The sequence below is a fragment of the Cyanidioschyzon merolae genome, chromosome 16 (genome assembly GCF_000091205.1).
Source record: "Cyanidioschyzon merolae strain 10D DNA, chromosome 16, complete genome".
Classification (NCBI taxonomy): Eukaryota; Rhodophyta; class Bangiophyceae; order Cyanidiales; family Cyanidiaceae; genus Cyanidioschyzon; species Cyanidioschyzon merolae.
In genome coordinates, this window is record NC_010142.1 from 557301 (window position 1) to 575906 (window position 18606).

At 54.6% G+C, this 18606-nt stretch overlaps 5 protein-coding genes and 1 non-coding gene across 6 annotated transcripts, besides 3 other annotated features; 3 read left to right on the forward strand and 3 right to left on the reverse strand.

The window, feature by feature from the left end:
- Positions 1–1441: 1441 nt before the first annotated feature.
- CYME_CMP220C (similar to actin-binding protein, profilin.) lies at positions 1442–2035 on the reverse strand (the record flags this gene model as incomplete). The annotated part of the gene is made up of 1 exon (XM_005537820.1): positions 1442–2035. The coding sequence occupies one exon, from the start codon at positions 2033–2035 to the stop codon at positions 1442–1444; it is 594 nt and encodes a 197-aa protein (XP_005537877.1).
- Positions 2011–4444: a sequence feature (possible transcribed region).
- On the reverse strand, positions 3499–3589 carry CYME_CMP360R. The gene is given in 3 exon segments: positions 3499–3534; positions 3542–3559; positions 3573–3589. It is a non-coding gene; the product is annotated as a tRNA-Gly (tRNA).
- CYME_CMP222C (probable ATP-dependent RNA helicase ROK1) lies at positions 4121–5764 on the reverse strand (the record flags this gene model as incomplete). The annotated part of the gene is made up of 1 exon (XM_005537821.1): positions 4121–5764. One exon carries the CDS (start codon positions 5762–5764, stop codon positions 4121–4123), a length of 1644 nt encoding a protein of 547 aa, XP_005537878.1.
- Positions 5765–6434: 670 nt separating this feature from the next.
- CYME_CMP223C (mitochondrial ribosomal protein S18 precursor) lies at positions 6435–7757 on the forward strand (the record flags this gene model as incomplete). Its single annotated transcript, XM_005537822.1, has 1 exon — positions 6435–7757. The coding sequence occupies one exon, from the start codon at positions 6435–6437 to the stop codon at positions 7755–7757; it is 1323 nt and encodes a 440-aa protein (XP_005537879.1).
- Positions 7392–9016: a sequence feature (possible transcribed region).
- A 572-nt stretch (positions 9017–9588) lies between these two features.
- CYME_CMP225C (probable arsenite translocating ATPase) lies at positions 9589–10989 on the forward strand (the record flags this gene model as incomplete). Its single annotated transcript, XM_005537823.1, has 1 exon — positions 9589–10989. The coding sequence occupies one exon, from the start codon at positions 9589–9591 to the stop codon at positions 10987–10989; it is 1401 nt and encodes a 466-aa protein (XP_005537880.1).
- A 503-nt stretch (positions 10990–11492) lies between these two features.
- Positions 11493–13487: a sequence feature (repetitive element).
- A 1150-nt stretch (positions 13488–14637) lies between these two features.
- On the forward strand, positions 14638–15456 carry CYME_CMP227C (probable ferritin, chloroplast precursor; the record flags this gene model as incomplete). Its single annotated transcript, XM_005537824.1, has 1 exon — positions 14638–15456. The coding sequence occupies one exon, from the start codon at positions 14638–14640 to the stop codon at positions 15454–15456; it is 819 nt and encodes a 272-aa protein (XP_005537881.1).
- Between the last annotated feature and the right edge of the window lie 3150 nt (positions 15457–18606).

The following is an 18606-nucleotide window of genomic DNA, read 5'->3' on the forward strand; positions in this document are numbered from 1 at the left end:
GTCGATGCTCGCACCTCAAGACGAGGCCGGTCTCCTGAACGTTATTCGCTGACGTCTGCTTGGCCTTGTGGATGTTGCGTGTTTCAAGCGGGATCAAGGAAGCCTCGGACAATGACATGGCGTTGTACATACTGCGTGTCTTATGCGAATACCTGAGACTCTCTGCATAGTTCATCACCTGAGATTCATGAAGCGCTCTCGGTACTAGCGTCGGATGGTCCGGTGCTGCGATGGCTCGCCAAAATCCGATAAAAGACGAGATCCAGGATCAGTTCACGTGCTAGTCTGTCTGTCTGTCTGTCTGGGGTACGCTATGGTTGAGGTCGACGACCAAGAGCGGCCTTGTCGCCGCAATGTGCCTTGTTCGCAGGCCTCCCTGGCAAGGAACCTCCATAGGCCGGCTCCCGAGATACTCGGTCCCGTGTTACGACGGATTTCGTGTTGATGAGGTAACCTGTTGAACCCGATAACGCTTAGGCTCGCAAGGACTTTTTTCTTGATGCTCGAGCTTACCTTGCGAGGCAAGGCGACCATTTTCCGTACCCAGCATCTGTGTAACGACCCCAGCAACTGCTGCAGCGATGCACATCATTTATTGGAAGGATTGCAGCCACGATCGAAGCATCAGTGTACAGCAACTCGCGGAACGCCACGGCTTGGAATGCTGATGTAGAGGCTCGGCTGCGCTTTGTTACAGTGGAACGGACGAGAACGTTTTTTCGCGCTCGGTACGGACCCTGATACCTCTAATAGCGACTATTGTGGAATGCTGTCGTTTGGGTACCTGATCGCACCAAGTCTCTGGGTGCCTTGCATACCGGCCGCTTTTCGTGTGTACCGCAGCACCCAAAATCGATGGGTATTCGTTGAGCGTACGCAGACCCGTGAGCGGCTGCTTCTGCGTCACGCAGCGCAGCGAACCGCTTCGAACGATGAGTATCGTGGACTGGGTGCTTACCAGTGCGTGGCTATGTTGGTGTACTGCTCAGGCGTCTGCAGATGCGTCAGGTGAAGTACAGGGGTGCTTTCAGCGCGCTTGGCTGTCTCGAGCGTGCTGATACATAAACCGCTGCGCGGATCATTGGAAATCAACGAACCCGAAATCATCATAACCATCATCAGCAGCACCAGAACCAAGTGCAGGAGCAGCCGCCAGATCTATCCTACTCGGGTCGTGGATAACGATGTTTCCAAGCGTTTATTCAGAAACCGATGGTATGCATCTATCAGTTGATAACTAGGTCTTGCTTGGTAGCATATCTTTTGTATGTGCTACAGGAACGCGTGCCATCGCGGCGAAGTGTTGTCATTCTAGTCTGCGTGTCAACTTGCTTCTTCGCGCGTCAACATAGACGCGAACATAACGCAACCTCAGGGGCCTCCCGTCGCACAGAGCACGCTCTACGTCATGTAAACACGGAAAGCTCCATCGAATCCAAAGTTAATAACCGTGCTGACGCAAATAGTCCGCAACACGACCTACAGCTGTTGCACACTCACCGGGAACGGTTCCTTTGCTGTAAAGCGCCAGCACGAGCGCCGTGCGCGTTCGCATCGCAACCAGTCCATCATCACGCTCTTTTGCGTAGACCGCGTCTCCATCACTCCTCAAGAACATGTACTTGCGTCCGCCCACACGGATCCCCGAAGTTGCTGCATCGCCTGGGTCCACAAACGCTCGTAACAGTTTGCTGACTTCGTCCGGTGTGACCCGCAGTCCCGGGGACCGTGCCCAGATTCCACCGTCTCCACCAGCCGATATGATCGCTCCTTCCGCACACTTCCCAGAACCTATTAAATAAGTGTCAACGTATTGCTGCCAGGACATGATGGGCTCTTGTCGAGAGTTCAGCGAGTCCGAAAGAAACAGTTTTTTTGAAGGAGAAACCAGAAACGTTTTAGTTTTGAACGCCACTGGTCCAGAAATGTTCAGTTTCTCGCTGCATGCCGAGAGCGTTGCGTCCGCGCCGGTGCAGCGCACTTTCACGAAGAGTTCGGGGCATTCGTGGCGATGTATTTGACCACCGCAAACCATCAGCGGCGACTATGTAGCTTGGATGCATGAGTGGTCGGATCCTGTTCCACATCGAAGCGCGTCCGCAGCTCTTCCTGGCGGTGTACCTGGTACGGGGCTACCACGCGCTCTGGTCGACTGAGGAACCTGTCACCGCCTCCGGCGCGAGCACTGCGGACGGAGTGGCAACGGGCCCTGCCCTTGGCGCTAGCGAGGAAGCTGACGCTGTTTCGGAGTTATTCTTGACGCTGGTACCTTTCCTGGAGGCGAACTTGCGCTTCAGGGAGGCAAAGGATGTTGGGAGCACGACGGTAGGAGCTCGCGGAACGGGCGGTGCTGGTGTCTCTTGGGACTGGGGCGGCCCCACTGCGGAAAACTCGCCTGTCCTGCTTCCATCAGCAAAACCTGGTTCACAGCTTCTCTACGCTGTATACGTGCACACACCGGAAAAATTGACAGAAAAGTACCATTTACTGTTGTATGCAGGGAAACAGGTCACTGACGGGACGCAGCGGGTACAGCGCGACGATACCGACGCAGTGCAGAGCTGCTGGAAACGTGCAAACCTACTCCCGTTTTATCTAGAATGCATTGAACAACACATTTCGCAGGTGTTAGAGGACGCGAGCCAAACTGCAGTTGCAGAATCGAGTGAGTCAGATGCAGCGGACTAACTGCGGACAATTTTCAGACCGCGCATCCCGAGTCATGACGCTGGCGAGCGATCTGAGGTCTGCAACGCAAGCCATGCCGTCATTGCCAACTTGCTCTAAAGGCGATCTTCAATTTGTCGGATTCGTTTGTTTATGACGCGTGTGTATTCGCAAAACATGCGGATCAGCGGGTATTTGGAATCGCGCCTTGCCCAGACAGATACCTACAAGACATGATTCCAGGACGTATCTTGTACTGAAGCAGAGAAGCTGCACGTACCTTGAAGCACTTGATGGTGACCAGACCGATCGTCTTAGGCACAGCGTTTGCGGCGGCGGCGGCAGCGGCACCTTGCAAAGCGACATCGGCAGTCATCCGATCGACGCGGTGCTGCAAGATGCCCAGAGACACCTTTGGCCCCGTTTCGAGCAGTGCGCAGTGCGGAGCCCGTCATCATCAGCGCATTGCGGATCGATGTCAGGCGTTCGCATCTACCAGGAAGCATGATCTGCCTCGTGAGCTTCTGATGAAAAAGGGGCCTGCACTCGATCACAGTCTTCGCCACTGATCCCGTGAAGCGTGAACACTATCACTGCTCACTAGAGAAGCACTCCGAGAGCACCAGTGCACGAGCTCAAGCACCACCATGGATACGTACCTGCTCTTGGCGAATGGGCGACACACCCGAATCGAACTGTGACCCGGGGGATCCCGCCGCGCGGCCGGCGCGCGTACACACCATCCGCACCAGCACGCACTGCCGATGGTGCGGATTTTTTTTGAATTGACAAAACGTTTACTTAGGCCAGCACGCTCCGATTAAGCGAAGTTGGGAATCTTCCATGTTACCACTACACCAGCAGCGCAGCAGGATGCGCTGCCCGGGAATCGTGCGGGATGATAGAACCCGGGGCAGAAGAAGATTCCATATAACGACCGATGGTGTGCGGATGCAGGGCGCGCGCGTGCACAGGGCATCATCCATGGACATATTTGACCTGATAAGTACAGCTAGATACCAATTATGGATCCGAACCTGCCTGTGGGCATGTGAACGGCGGCAGCTGTCCCTGTGAACATGCATTGTCGCAGGTGCTGCGTCGCAGCGTCGACTCCAGATGCAGCATGTCCAGGGGCATCACATGCGCAAACATTGCATCAACGAATCTTCTGATGGACTCCAGACCAGCTGGATGCTTGTTTTCGTATACGGAACGCATTGGGGAAAGCCTTCCCGGTTTCACGGACCCTGCTCGGCTGGCACTCGACGACATCGGAACGGCCACCATTCGAACCGCGCGATACGCTCTACTGTCGTGTGCGTATGCCCAGCGACGTCGCCAGGAGGCGCGGCTGGCGCTCCTCGATCCAGTGATCAAACGCCGCGGGCAACGCTCGTGTCAGGAAGGGTATGCAGCAGCCGCTGTGCGACGCGACTCTTCAAGTCGCTAATCATCCACGCATTCCCTCTGATCGATCGAGATGTTTTCGCTTGCTTCCCCTGGACTTGGACTTGTTCCGTGGTTTCTTCGGCAATCCGAGCAGCCACTCAGGCACAGACTCATTCTGGCCACTGAGGCGCATCACATGCGCACACGTGCGCGCCTGCGCTGCCTCATCGGCACAGAAAAGCGTGATTGCTTTCCCGGTGCGACCGTTCCGGCCAGCGCGTCCAATGCGATGCACATAAGTGACGCCGTCTGCGGGTATATCATAGTTCACCACTGTATTCACGCACTTGAAATCAATACCGCGCGCTACGAGATCCGTGCAGACTAGATAAAATATTTGGCCAACTAGGAACTGGTGCAAGATCTGGCGCCGTGTTTCCCGATCTCGGGCTGCATGCAGTGCAGCTACTCGAGTACCCAGGAGCATGGCCTGTCGTTCACGCACAATTTGCGGAATGCCAGCAGTAGTTTTCATGAGATGCTGCAGAAGTGCAAAGCGGAGCTCCTTCGCTACAGCTTCGCAGGCTCGTTGAGTTGCCACAAAGATGAGCGCTGGTGGCTGAAGCTCGTACCCGTCGAGGACCATCTGACGCAGCGCAAGAAGCTTGCCCTGATCGCTTCCTGAGCCACAGAACCGCAGCCGCTGCTCCACGGAGGCAACGGTTCGGGTCATACCACCTTTGGCTTCGATGTTGATTCGCAGCGGCGAGACACACACCGTGCGAGCAAGTTCATCCGCATTGGGTGGCATCGTGGCAGAAAAGAAGTGTATGCGTGGTCGTTTGCTGGATGCGCCCTCATTTTGGCATCCTTCAAGGACAATGCGCAGAATCCGATCAACTGTCGGCACCAGCGAGGGTTCCAACAGACGATCAGCTTCGTCTAGAATGATCGTCTCGCAAGGCGCTGGAAACGGAGACCTGGCGCTCCCCGATGCTTGACCAGCACCATACTCATGCGCATGGATCGCCGTCAACGGCGTCGCCACGACAAGAACAGGTCCCGACGCTGGACGTTGGACAGAAGTCGCTGTTTCGCTGCTTGCCTTACGATTTGTGGATGCCGGTGATTCACCGCTGCCTTGCCACCAGGTGGCTACGTCACTCGGTTGACAAAGTCGGCGGATTTCATGCGTAAGGACGCCTCTAGGTCCGCAGAAATGTGCTGCAACTCGCGTTACCTGCTCGGCAAGCTCCCGAGTGGGAACGAGTACCAACCCCGACTGCTTCTTGAGGAACAGCGGAAGAAGATATGCAAGTGTCTTGCCACTTCCTGTGGGTGCACAGGTGAGTACGTCGAAAGCCTCTTCAAGAAGCAACGGTACCGCCTGGCACTGGACTGCGGTAGGTGACGTAGCGCCAAAGTGCTCCGAAAGCACGCCTAGGACCTGCTCGAGAACGTCGCTGTACTGCGGATATCGCTCGAAAAGATCCGGCACGAACGCTTGAATAGGGTCCGGTATGAGGTCCCACGGAACGCTCTCGAACACGCTCTTGTAGCCATCGCGCCTTGTTAAGAAGCGATCGACCTGGATACCGTGTTGATGTCGAAAGCGTTGCACCTGCTGGAAGTGCTCTGAGTGTTCAAGCGGCTCAGCGGTTGTTTCTGAGGTATGGGAAGAGCCTTGGCAGGCGCCTTGACTCATGGGGAAGGTCTTACGCCAGCCTTGGTTCAGCGCTGCGCAGGGTATCCCGCTGACAGCGTCGCAAGCGTACGCTGCTCGCCCTCAAGGACAATGCGACGTCGGCCGGTCACCGTACTCCTCCGCAAGTGCGAGTCTCACTATTCGATAGACAGGGCACAGCGCAAGCCCTCCTTTTCAAAACTGCGCACAGTCACAGGATTTTCGAAAAATCTAATCCCAAACGCTTCTAAAGTGATCAGTGACGTCGCTTGACACACGAGCACGGGTTCAAGGTCGTTAAACAAAGCTATTTCTGAACCGGTACTCGAGAGCCATTCTCTGGTGTGCCGCAGAAAGCTGTCATTGCGCTGCCGTGCACTGCGGCTGGCACGAGGCCGGCGACATAGAGCGCTCGCCCTTTCGTCTAGACAGACGGTGTCTGCAGAGCTCTGCACTTTTGGCGAAGCCTCTGTCGTCTTTGTTTTGATTAAGACAATCGGTGCTGGCGGCACGCAGTGGACGTTTTGGAGGGAACTAGGCAACTGATTGTGCTGTACCAGGCGGTTCAAGAAGTGTGTTGCCGGCACCAGCATCCGCGTCACGTTGGAGACGCTTCCTCACAAGCGCTGACTGTCGCTGTCGTGTCCAGAAGCGCTCCGCGGGGCCGGCAGCTGCAGCGACACAGGGACAGATGAACCTTGCACACAAGTTTATTCGGAACGGACCGCACGAGCTTGTGGTACGCTCTCTGCGCCTAAGCTTCGTGCAGAGACTGGTGTACAGGATCGAGTCTGCAGCAGGGCACTACGGTAGTTGCGAGCGCTCACGCGCATTCTCGGCGGCGGCAGCGGGCAAGACAGGTTCCAGCGGCGACGGGAGAAAGCATAGCGGCAACCGGGTGCCACCGGCCGGTGAACGCGACACGGATGAACTGAAAGCAGGGTCACAGCGTGGACCAGAGCTCGCCGAGAACCGTGTGGGACGAGAGCAACTGCATAGGCGTTCCGGTGCGCCTGTTCACGGTAGGCAGCTCAACTGGGAAGAGGCGCAAAGACGCGCTGTGCTCGAGCTGTTCGGAAACCCGGCCTGGCTTGCTCCATACGCAGCAGAGATTCCGGTACAGGAACTCTCTCGAATGCTGACAACTTTTCAGCTGGTGCAGGAACAACCACGGACATTGCTCGCAGATCCAGTGCTTCCTAAGTTTGGTCGACCAAAAGACAGTCCTGTTGGTGTTCATGTTCCCGAGTCAGTGATTGCTGCTTTTCGCCGAGAGTATCCGCCGGCAGTCGCTGGAGCCTTGGAGCTCCTCGATCCCGGTTTTGTCTGGGATACCGAGGCGGGAGGTATCCCTCGCCCAAAGAGTGAACTCCCGCCTTCTGTCTATCGTGAAGACCTGGAGACACTCTGGCAACGGGTCGATGAGCGTACCACCGGAGCAGACGAGCTCCGACAAACGGCTCGTTCGAGTAGGACAGGCGTCAGTCGTGGACCGCTCGCAGCGCTTGCCCAGTCCACGACGCCTTCGGTTTTGCCGCGGAAACAACATCGATGCCCGTTGTGTGACCTGGCCGGGGGCAAGGCACGCGAACTGGCAATCAAGAGGGCTCGGCGAGAGCGCAAGCGGCAGATCAAAACATTCATAGACTCCTTTACGAGCGATGTCTTGGAACGGCAACAAGCTCTACGCGAAGGAAGCCCCCAAGGCACGCAGCTTGCGGCCGCCACACCGGACCAAGTCGTCGATGCTGCGCTCATGCCGCTTCTTGAAGAAACGGTACAACGCGAACTTGAAGCTGCCAGTCAACGAGAAGTGGTAGACTTTCGGGACGTGGACTTGCTTGTTCGATTCGTGAACGAGGCGGGTCGCATTCAGCCGAGAAGGAGGACGCACTGCTGTGCAAAGCATCAACGGTGGCTAGCACGTGCGATCAAGCATGCGCGGAATGCAGCCTTAATCAGTCCAATACGACGGATCGGGTTCGATCTTGTGGGCCGCCCCACGGAATTTTGATATTATACCAGCAATTACATATGCTGAAAGCGGCTTTGTACCAACAGGCGAAGTTGCTTGACGAGCGTGCCCCTTTGTATGCATATTTCTCGAAAGGATAGCGCTGATGCCGCGCCGCCCGTTAGCTGGTTTCAAGACGCGTCGTGTATGGCGTACCCGACCCGAGCGAGGGCGTATCGAGCATCCAGCCACAATGCCATGAAACCGGAACGACTATAACGCTCATGTCTCTCGTTCATGTGAACGTTTGCGCCTTCCATGCCGTTTCTACAACCATAAATCCCACGTTAGAATGAAAGGGAAGCGCTCCATTTACATCAATCGGGTATGCTCACGAAACCTTTGCCGGATTCAATGGGAGCAGGCCTCTGAAAACTGGCGTTCAGGCTGACTTTTGGCTCGGCTTCCGCTGACATGGACAAAGGCGTGTGCGCGCTTCTCCTCTGCCGGCATCGTTTTTCTCTCTGGTACCTCTGCCTGGGAAGATGTCGATCTCGCGTGCCGCTCGAGCTTCGTTGTCGGCAACTGAAGAATGCTCATGACAGCGTTCAAGTTCCGGTTACGCAGCTTCCGGCGCTTGCAGATGCATATCATGCACACACAAAAGCTGCTCCCTACGCTCCGCTTGTCGTTTTGCACCCGCTTTGCATGCGGCCTCGGTGCACATTTCGCGGCAGCGACAGCTTGCTGTGGTCGGATCTTCGCGTGTGGCCACCAGAGCACCTCCTCAACGCCTTTCTCGATTTTTCAGCACCAGGTGCCGTATCCTAAGACCACGGGCTTCCTCGGGGACGATCACTTTGGTTCGTACGCTTTCTGCGGCACGCGCAAGTGCACGCTCTTCGATACGATAGAGGGTGTGTAGAACGCGATATTGTCCATGATGAAACGAGGACTCGAAGGAAAAGCAAGGCTCGAGCAAAACTCGGGAAACTTCGACCCGTGTAGTCCCAGTTCATCGCAACCGCGCTGCACGAACCGCGAAACTCGACGCTGTCCACCCAAGCCCATAATCAATAGCGAGAACGAGTTGCACCAAATCAGTTTCGCACGCACACACTATTCTCGCAGCAGCTACGCTGCGTGTAGCGATAGGTGCAGCACCTGCTCTGTGATGCAGGTACTTGCACGGAGACCTGCGGCAGCGTGCACTAGAGCGCCCTTTCCAATCGCGTTACCCATTGCCCATGACGCTTTACCCATTGCGTGATATGCTTTACAGGTTGCGTTCAACGTCTAACGCGAGGTGCGGCCTCGTGCCTGCTTCCGCGCTGGGTGCTGCGCGCGCGCGCGCGCGTTTCGGCGCTGCAGCGGCATGGCAGGCCGCGGCGCGTCAACACGTTGCGCGACTCGAAGCTGCGTTCTGCTCAGGGCGCTCACGCTGTGTACTCCTGCAAGCGGATGCCGTGTGAGATGAAATCTAGCACTACTGGATTTTGCTTCACTTGTGCGGGTAATGGACGTTGGGAAGGCACGTTCTACGGTAGCCGTGAGCCTGTCTCCAAAGTGTGGCACTGTGGGAGCGGTGCTGGGTGTCCACGCCACTCGATGCGCCTTCCAGGGGCGCAAGCGTCACGCCGCGCACTCCGTTAAGCAGATGATCGTGGCCAGTGGCTGGTCATGAAGAAACCGTCGTCGACCAAGGTAACGGTGCCGTCCACGTGCCGGAGGCAGCAGCACTCGGCAGCGCGAGGAGCGAGTGGTACGCAGCGAGCAAGCGCTGGCGCCGCAGTCTACGATACCGCGTTGGCGCTCGCAGGCGAATCGCATCGGTCAGGGTCTTGTTGTGTTCCTAGCTGTGAGTTATGTGCTTGAGAAGGCGGTTCCACTGATGCAGTGGCTGGTGATGCGTCCCAAGAACAAGGTCGGTTCTAGAGCCGGCGTTACTGCGACGAACGTCGGGGCTACTGCTCCAGCTCCGGCTGCAGCTCCGGGAGCCTCTGGTCTGGACGCAATGGCACGCACCGGCGCTTCTAGTTCGAGCAGCGTTCAGAGGCAGTCATCCTGGACACCACCCGCGACTGCGCAGTGGTCGTCAGCCGTTGATCTTGTTGAACAGCGCACGAGTCGAAAGATCACGATTATCGGCGGCAAAGGCGGCGTCGGCAAGTCGACCATGGCTGCCGCCACCGCGGTACGGTTTGCGGACCAAGGTGAGACAACGCTGATTATCAGTACTGACCCTGCACATTCGTTGTCGGATTCCTTCGATCAGGATGTAAGTGGCGGTGCCCCGGTTCCAGTGCTTGCTGTGGACAACCTCTATGCCATGGAGATCAACCCTGAGCAGATGAAAACGTCTTTGAGAATGCTTCCGGATTCCGAGAAGCTTCAGATGATGAGCGGTATGGATATGGGCCTGGAAGACTTTGATTCATTGTTCGAGACGCTACCGCCAGGTTTCGATGAAGCGATCGCCCTCGTTGAAATCATGAAACTGATCCAGGGCGATCCGGCTTTTGCCAAGTTTGATCGGATCGTCATCGATACCGCGCCAACTGGACATACGCTCCGCCTCTTATCGCTGCCGGACTTTTTGGACTCGTTTCTCGGCAAGATCTTGACCATGAAGAACAAGCTCGGCAACGTTATGAACCAGTTTAAGGGCATGTTCAGTGGAGGCAATGATCAGCAAACCTTGGATTCCGCCGATATAGATGAGCTCAAACGGAGCATGAACATGGTTCGCGCTCTGCTGCGCGATCCAAACCAGACAGAGTTTATCGTGGCAACCATCCCGACCATGATGAGCGTGGCCGAAAGCGAACGCCTGGTGAAGGATCTCTCCCGGGAAAAGATTCCCTGTCGCCATATTTTTGTGAATATGGTACAGCCGCCAAATGATTCATGCAGTTTCTGCAAAGCCCGTCGACGCGAACATGAGACCAATTACAAGTACATCGAACGCGTATTCCGAGACTTTAAGGTTGTTCCGGTCAAGTATTTTGAACGCGAAGTGCGGGGCGCCCCAGCTCTTCGGGCGATGGCTTCGCAGTTGTTTGCAGATGACTCGTCTTCGGAACCGGGAACCGCAGCATCAACCGAGGACACATCGCGCCAAACGACAGAGACGCCTACGATTGCGCCACGCGCGGCCACAGAAGCAAAAGGCGAGCAAGTTGGTGGACGCGGGAACGGCGCAGGTGCGCACCATATCGCTGCATCGGGTGAGTCTGCGAACAACAACGCGCCGGCAGCGAATACCGCCACACAGCGAAGCTCAGAGCAATGATTGCACCGGAGGCAGTAGCTGCTCGCGGGGGTCAGGACGTACCTGCTGTTCAAAGCGCCTGGCTACCGACGCGCACTATTTGCTTTCGATTATCATAGAGCGGTGCAACGATGGCGCTGCTGCGCTCGCTGCGTGGCAATTATTTCCGTTTCTCTCATGTGCCGTGTAGCTTTCGGATGTGCCTCACGTAAGCGCTTCTACGTTGCGAGCTAAACGTTCTTCATGCTTTGTGGATCAAAGAATTGGCCCATACTCGCCAAAATTCGCTCACAAAGGGGTTGGCTTTTCGGAGCGTTGCCTGCACGTGATCAGAGCTCGTGCACCGAATGGACATCATTGATCTCTCGGGCGTCGTGGCTATTTCATTTCCATCAGTAGACGTGGAGCGAAAACTTTTCGCGACCATGTAGGGTACATGGATACCGACGTGCAGACGCCTCCCGGCGTTTTTGGATAGGCCCCCAGTTATCGATTTCAGTTTCTACGTGTACACTTCAACATCTAGAGGCTGCCCTACGAATTTAGATCGCGTCAGCTCCTCGGGTCTGTTCTCCAGGATCGCAAATCTCCTGATATGGATTGCGGCGTTGAAGTCTCGGTTCACGAACTCCATGCGTTTCTTGCTGCTTCATGAACTCATCAATGCAAGGAGTCCTCGGACTCGTGCCCTGCGTTCCATTTCCTGTTCTGTCAGCTCTCCGCGGTTTTCGATTTCCTCAACACGCCGCTGTATGTTCTCCATCTCGACCTTCTGAAGTGTACACCCCAGTTCGTGGTGCACACACGCGATGTTCGGAACTCACCTATCGGTTTTGTGATATAACGCTGTGCACACTCCTTGTACGCTCATGTCGTTGGAGCGGGTATGCACCCTTTTATGGACGCCCAGCGCCCTGCTCCGTTGCCAACTACGAGCCTGTGACTCTCGACCTCCTTCAAGGCGCTCAACTCATGGAAAATATCGGTGAATGCCCGCTGCTTCCCACAGTATAGATTCATACGCCGACGAGCCCACCTGGGCTTAATATATTCTTTCCACAGCGCATCCCAATGAGCAGCTTGAGTTTTCATGAATTCCCGAAAAGCTTCAAGGTTCGCTCCACGGCTCGTAACCTGGCTGATCGCTTCCAGGTGCTCATTCATTCCTGCATTCCATGCCTCAATGTTCTTCCTTGCATTCATTATTCCCGACTCTCGGTAGTATCTCGCTCTCGCGAACCGCAAAAGACGCATATCTTTCTGACGTAAGTTACCGTCAATGCCATCTTCCGTACGCTTGGGTACTGCGATGGATACGATTTTCGTCTTTCCAGGGTCCGCGCTGACGACAGTGTCGTTCTCCTGCACCTCCTGCGTGGCAGGATCCGCCTCTTTGTTTTCTGCATCCTTCGTCACGGGCGAAGCGGAGGACGGAACAAGACGATCCGCCTTCAAGCGCCGATAGTACACACACGTTGATACTTCATCGCTTTCGATGATCCCTGTGAATACTTTTTTCTTGCGCATTTTGAGACGATTGAAGTCGAAGATATTCTTCCAGTATGTCTCCCGGTTTTCACCCATGAACTCCTTCCTGTTTACATCGACCTCTGGACTGATCTCCTTTATGATGCCGTAAAAGACTCTGTAGTCGATCGTCACAAAATGCGACTAGGCGTCGCGTGCCGGAACGACATCGAAGCACTCCTCCAGAAGCGCAGCCTTCGGTTTCAACGACTCGTCATTTTTTCCCACACCCAACTCCATCTCCGCCTTGCGTTCGAATTCTCGATTCAGGAATACGAAATAATGCAGGATGAGGGGATGACATCTTTTTTCATCTTGTCTCATATCTGATAGCTTATCTGCTGGATTGACCAGCCCAAAAACCGCACGATGCTCTTGAGTAGCCGCACGGATCCGATAAGCTTCATTCGTGCTCTCTTTCGACGCCCTCTTCTCGGTGGAATCGATCTCCTGTTCATGATGGCAATCTTTCGTGATGCCATTGAGGATGGCCCGTATCGATTCGCGAGAAGGATCCGGGCAGAGTGCAAACATGGAGCGCATCATGAGGCGTTTCAGGTTCAAGGTCGAATGGTTCTTCGGGTTCTTGATGTACGTCATCGCCCCGTGGCCGTAAATATCCGCGCCACCGCCGTATCTAGTGCAGTTGAAGCGGTATTCGACGTAGTTTTCTTGGACGGCGTGCACTCGCTCATTTCTTCTCGACGCCTCCCCTGTGCCATGCATCGGGTGACGAGTAAAGGTCTTGTTCGAAAATTCTTCCCGAACCTCGACTCTTCCCATGTGCGTCACGTCGCGACGCATCTCCTTTTCGAAAGCATCAGCCCTGACGAGTGCGTTATAAGAATACTCAAGGAGTACGACTCGACACGGTTTCTGATAGCCTCTCGCAAATTTCACCTGTAGGGATGCTAAATTTCGCGTAGAAGACAGGCTTTCACATTTATCTCGTCGTACTGTCGTCTTTCGTGGAGCTTTTGACGTCGGGCCTCCTGCTTCTACTTCTTGGTCAGCTCCTGTTCCTCTAAACTCGGTTTTGTTTTTCGTTTTCTTTTTCTCGGTAGCCCGCGACTCCTGCCCTCCAGGATCCTCAACTTGCATTCCTGTAGCTTTACTTATTTATTTTTGAAAACGAACGCATTTCGAATACGTCGGCTGTAAACTAAGATACAGCACTTGAATGCACTAATTTGAGGGTTGGAACAGAATTCGATTGAAAGACTCTACGATGACGTCAACGCAAACACAACCTATAAGTTAGATCAACCAGCTGATGATTAGGATCGTGTTTCGCTTCGACGGCGAGTTGCGCGTCATATCTCAATGGTGGCAGATATGGAGGTGCGCGTATCTGCCGCGCTGTAGAAAAAGAGGAACAGGAACGAACCATTAACGAGCTACGGGATCACGATCTCTATCCGCCTTCACGGTAAGCGTTGAAAGAGGAAAAGCGTTCCGCATTTTCGAAAGTCTGCTACCTGGGCGTAAAGTCCCGCGAGCCGGACGATTCTGCAAGATTTGGGCTTGATTCGCCTCCCAGTGGCGGGTACGATAGTGAGATCTGAGTCGCTCGTCCGAACGCAGCTCATTCTGAGGCTAGAAGTGGGTAGAATGCGCCTGGGCGTCGCCCTGGTTGCGGTTGTATCCCATCCCATGGGTTCGCACTGCCGTAGGCAGCACGTCTGCTTACACAGATTACAGGACCCGAAAATGGTTACATACTCGGACTCCGTATGAGGTGAAGCGTGCGTCGAGCCGATGCCTTCAGGGCTGTGGCAAAGCCGTTCTGTCTCCGTGTTGCATCCGCTCCAGCGGTTTAGGCGCTATTGCAGACGCTTGCGGCAGATGTTCAGCACAAGATCGACCGTATAAGGCGCCCAGTATATCCGAGAAGCAGTATGGGTTATGGAACTTGGAGGAAACGCGTGAAATGATGGATGCTTCCGCGCGCGTTGATACCAAGCGCCCAGTCCGGGCATGCTGGCATATGGACACGTTTTGTCGACTTTGAAGTCGGACCATACCTGTATAAAATGGACATCATGGATCTCAAGGGCGGCGTCGCCGTTTACTGCGACCGCCTCTTTGCGATCCGTCACCGTTTCGTTTCCATCTCCGTGCAGAGCAGCACTGTTCGCGAACATGGCAGGGATTGGATCAGGGTTCGTTCCGACGTATACGTTACGTAGCGCTCGTGGCAGTTTCGGCGAAACAAAGTCTTTATCGCAACCGGCGAGAACCCGGGGACACCAGCGGTTAACTTTCGTGTCGAACGCGCGCCGGCGTTGCCAACTGGTCGCGAGTGCAGCCGAGGAGCGCCCGGAACGATCTCAAACGCAGAGCGAAATAGACTTTGCGAAACTTCAATTTTCGGAAGGTAATGAGTTGAGTGGTATGGTGTTCAAACCGGATGCGGAATTAGCAAAGGCTGGGCCCGATGAGTCCCGTGCGCGACTCGCATACTCGAATGCATGCGAGGAGGCGATTAACAGCCAGATTAACGTGGAGTTCACCGCCTTTTACGTATACTATGCTTTGCACGCATACTTTGATCGGGATACGGTCGCGCTCCCAGGTTTTGCGGACTATTTCCGAAAGCAAGCGGAGGAGGAACGCGACCACGCTGTGAAACTCATGCACTATCAAAACAAACGCGGTGGGCGCGTTCACCTGAAGCCGATCGCGGTTCCAGCATTGCACTTCCATAACGAGGAGAACTCGGATGCGATTTATGCAATGGAACTTGCGTTGCAACTTGAGAAATACGTGCAAATGAAGCTCATGGAAGTTTGGAAAGTGGCTGATCGCGAGCGCGATGCGAATATGACGGATTTTATCGAGGATTTCCTCGACATGCAAGTCGAATCGATCAAAGAGATTTCAGATTATGTTGCTCAGTTGAAACGTGTTGGAACTGGTCATGGCGTGTATCACTTTGATCGAGTGCTCGCTGACAAGTGAGGTGTCTGTATGATCGGTACTGAGGGGTACGGTTTCAACGAATTAAGCATCCGCATGGCGAGAGCTTGCGTTCTTCAGTAACTTGCTGAATTCGCAACACGTGATCCGCATGCAATCTGAGGACATGTTGTTACCGGGTGTGACGGTGCTGCTCGTGCTGCTCCCGGTCGCGCTTTTCTTCGGTCGAAACATATCAGCATTGGCGACTGAAACTCGGAGCAGCAGCCGGGCGCAGTAACATGAAGCGTTGTTCGGCATAACATGCGTGCGAATTCGATTAGAATAGCGAGAAAAATGCTTAAAAAATGAAGGAGTCATTAACGGAGAAGGCCAGGAATGGACATTCCCTCGACGCAGACTTTTCAGCGGCAGTTCGCCGTGGTCATGGCGACGTTTGCAAAACCGAACATCTTTGGGTATGGCCGGACGCATTTTCGAGGTTTTCGTTCTATTGCTCCCGTAGTATCCCGTTGCCCTCGTTCACTGTTTGAGAATGTTTCTATGCGATAGCAGCGCTGGTCGCCAAATAGTTCTCCGATAGCCTGCACTGATTCATCAAACGCTAAAGTTGCCTGCTGCTCAACAACGAACGCAGATCGAGAGCTGCAAGCGACACCCAGCAAAGTACCGCAAGACCGTGCAGGTTCTGGGGAGAAGCGGTGGCGGCAGCGGCGCTCCGAGCGTGTGAAGCGTACTCGGCATTCGCAGGGGCTATGGATCTCGCTTCGGTCCCTTCAGATGAGCTCTGCCTTGGAGGCCTGAAGCACGTCGAAACGCCTACACAAGGAACGAGGTCTCTTTCCTTGTCACCGGGTGCTTTGGCGCATTGGGCAGGCAACAACCTGGTTAGACTCACCATCATGAAAAAACATCCGTCGTCGCAGATAGTGTCCTCGATGGACGCAGTATCCGTGGGATCTCGGGAGAGACTAGCCTCTGTTCCGGACTGGAACACGGATCTGGTGCTGATGGCGAAACGTCGCGACATCCGGAGAGGTGCGTTGCCCTCATGGCCAGTTGCGAACAGGAATTATGTATCTGGGGAACGCTGCGTGGTCCCGGCGATCATCCAAGATACCCATGTCAGACTAGAATGGAACTGACTTTATCAGCGAGCTTGGGAGTGCACGATATAGTTCGGCTCGGCTTCCGCTGACATGGACAAAGGCGTGTGCGCGCTTCTCCTCTGCCGGCATCGTTTTTCTCTCTGGTACCTCTGCCTGGGAAGATGTCGATCTCGCGTGCCGCTCGAGCTTCGTTGTCGGCAACTGAAGAATGCTCATGACAGCGTTCAAGTTCCGGTTACGCAGCTTCCGGCGCTTGCAGATGCATATCATGCACACACAAAAGCTGCTCCCTACGCTTCGCTTGTCGTTTTGCACCCGCTTTGCATGCGGCCTCGGTGCACATTTCGCGGCAGCGACAGCTTGCTGTGGTCGGATCTTCGCGTGTGGCCACCAGAGCACCTCCTCAACGCCTTTCTCGATTTTTCAGCACCAGGTGCCGTATCCCAAGACCACGGGCTTCCTCGGGGACGATCACTTTGGTTCGTACGCTTTCTGCGGCACGCGCAAGTGCACGCTCTTCGATACGATAGAGGGTGTGTAGAACGCGATATTGTCCATGATGAAACGAGGACTCGAAGGAAAAGCAAGGCTCGAGCAAAACTCGGGAAACTTCGATCCGTGTACGCTCCTATTGTGCAAAAACGACGACGCACGCTCCACTGAAAGCGAATGCCTCGATGGCTCAAGTCCGAGCCCGAGGCTCGATTTGGTGCAAAGAGAAGGGACGGCCGCCCCTGTGAGCATATCCCGTGAGAGCCATCATGCCGCTGCAGCTGCAGCTGATGCTGTTGTGGAATGATATTTCGTCTACATCCACAAATACACCAGGGGGAATTGGCTTTTGGAATGAAATCGATCGTTTGACGCGACGAGTTCAGAGAACATTGGGCATGAACATGTGATCACGCCTTCAAGGGACGACGTCGCGTTGCTCGCCTCTTCGATCCAGTGGCGCATACTGCTACGCCCACGAGTTGCCTCGAACGAGAAAGCCTGGCGACTTGAACAAACCGCAATTGTGGCACGCTACACACGAAAGACACGGAGAAGCGTGGATACTTGCACATGGGCATTGGGTGATGATAGTGGGTTAGTTTATGAACCGTTTGTCGAGTGCGTCGCGAGTCCCATTGATTCCATTGATAACGAACTCCAACAGCAGACCGTTGCACGAGTGATTCCGAAAAGACGACCGCGAATCCGAAACCTACCTATGAATCTGTCAGCCGTTTTTGATTGACATCAATTTTGAGGCTGTTTTAATTACAAAAAAATTCAGATTGAAATTGCAAAGAAGATACTGAGCGAGCTGTTTCGGTTTCTGTTTTATTTGAATAGCGAGTCCATAAAACGATAAACATCTCACGACAATGGAAGGTAAGTATCAACAGCCTCGCGCAGGCGCCTCCCAACCTTTCTTTTACCGTCCCTCTACCATCCGGTTCAGTTTATCCCAGCACGCATCGACTCTGAGGGACTGCTCCACAAAGTCGTATCGTCTCAGCTCATCTGGTCTCGTCTTCAGCACCACACATCCCCTGGTATTGATGACGGCATTGAAGCCCCGGCCCATGAACGCCATGCGTTCATTGCCTTCGGTGGAACTCACTATTGCAAGGATTCCTCGGCCTCGTGCCCTCAGTGCGATTAGAGTCCCGTCATCGTCTCGTCATGCGAACACCTTTTCTCGGATATCTCCCCTCCTTTCTCTTCTTCTTCATCATCATCACTTGCTCTTCTTCGCTCGAAAGTCTGCGACAATAGGATTTTTATCGTTCGGTTTGCCGCGCACCCCGCGGTTAGAGGCCCTCAGGATCCTCGACTTCCATATCCATACCTTTCCCTAACATTTTCTATTTCTTCAAATGAACGCATTTCGAATACACCTGCTATAAACCGCGAAAAAGTATATGGCGATACGCACCTGGAGATGGAATACAATGCAAGTGAGCGACTGTAGGATCATTGCCATCGGGGCGTGATGAATGATTGGCATCGCAGGCAAGTGTCTCGGCCACGTGCCGCGCGGCTGTGCAGCCGCTGCTGACAAGTGTTCCGACTACGACAGCGTTTTGTGTAACCG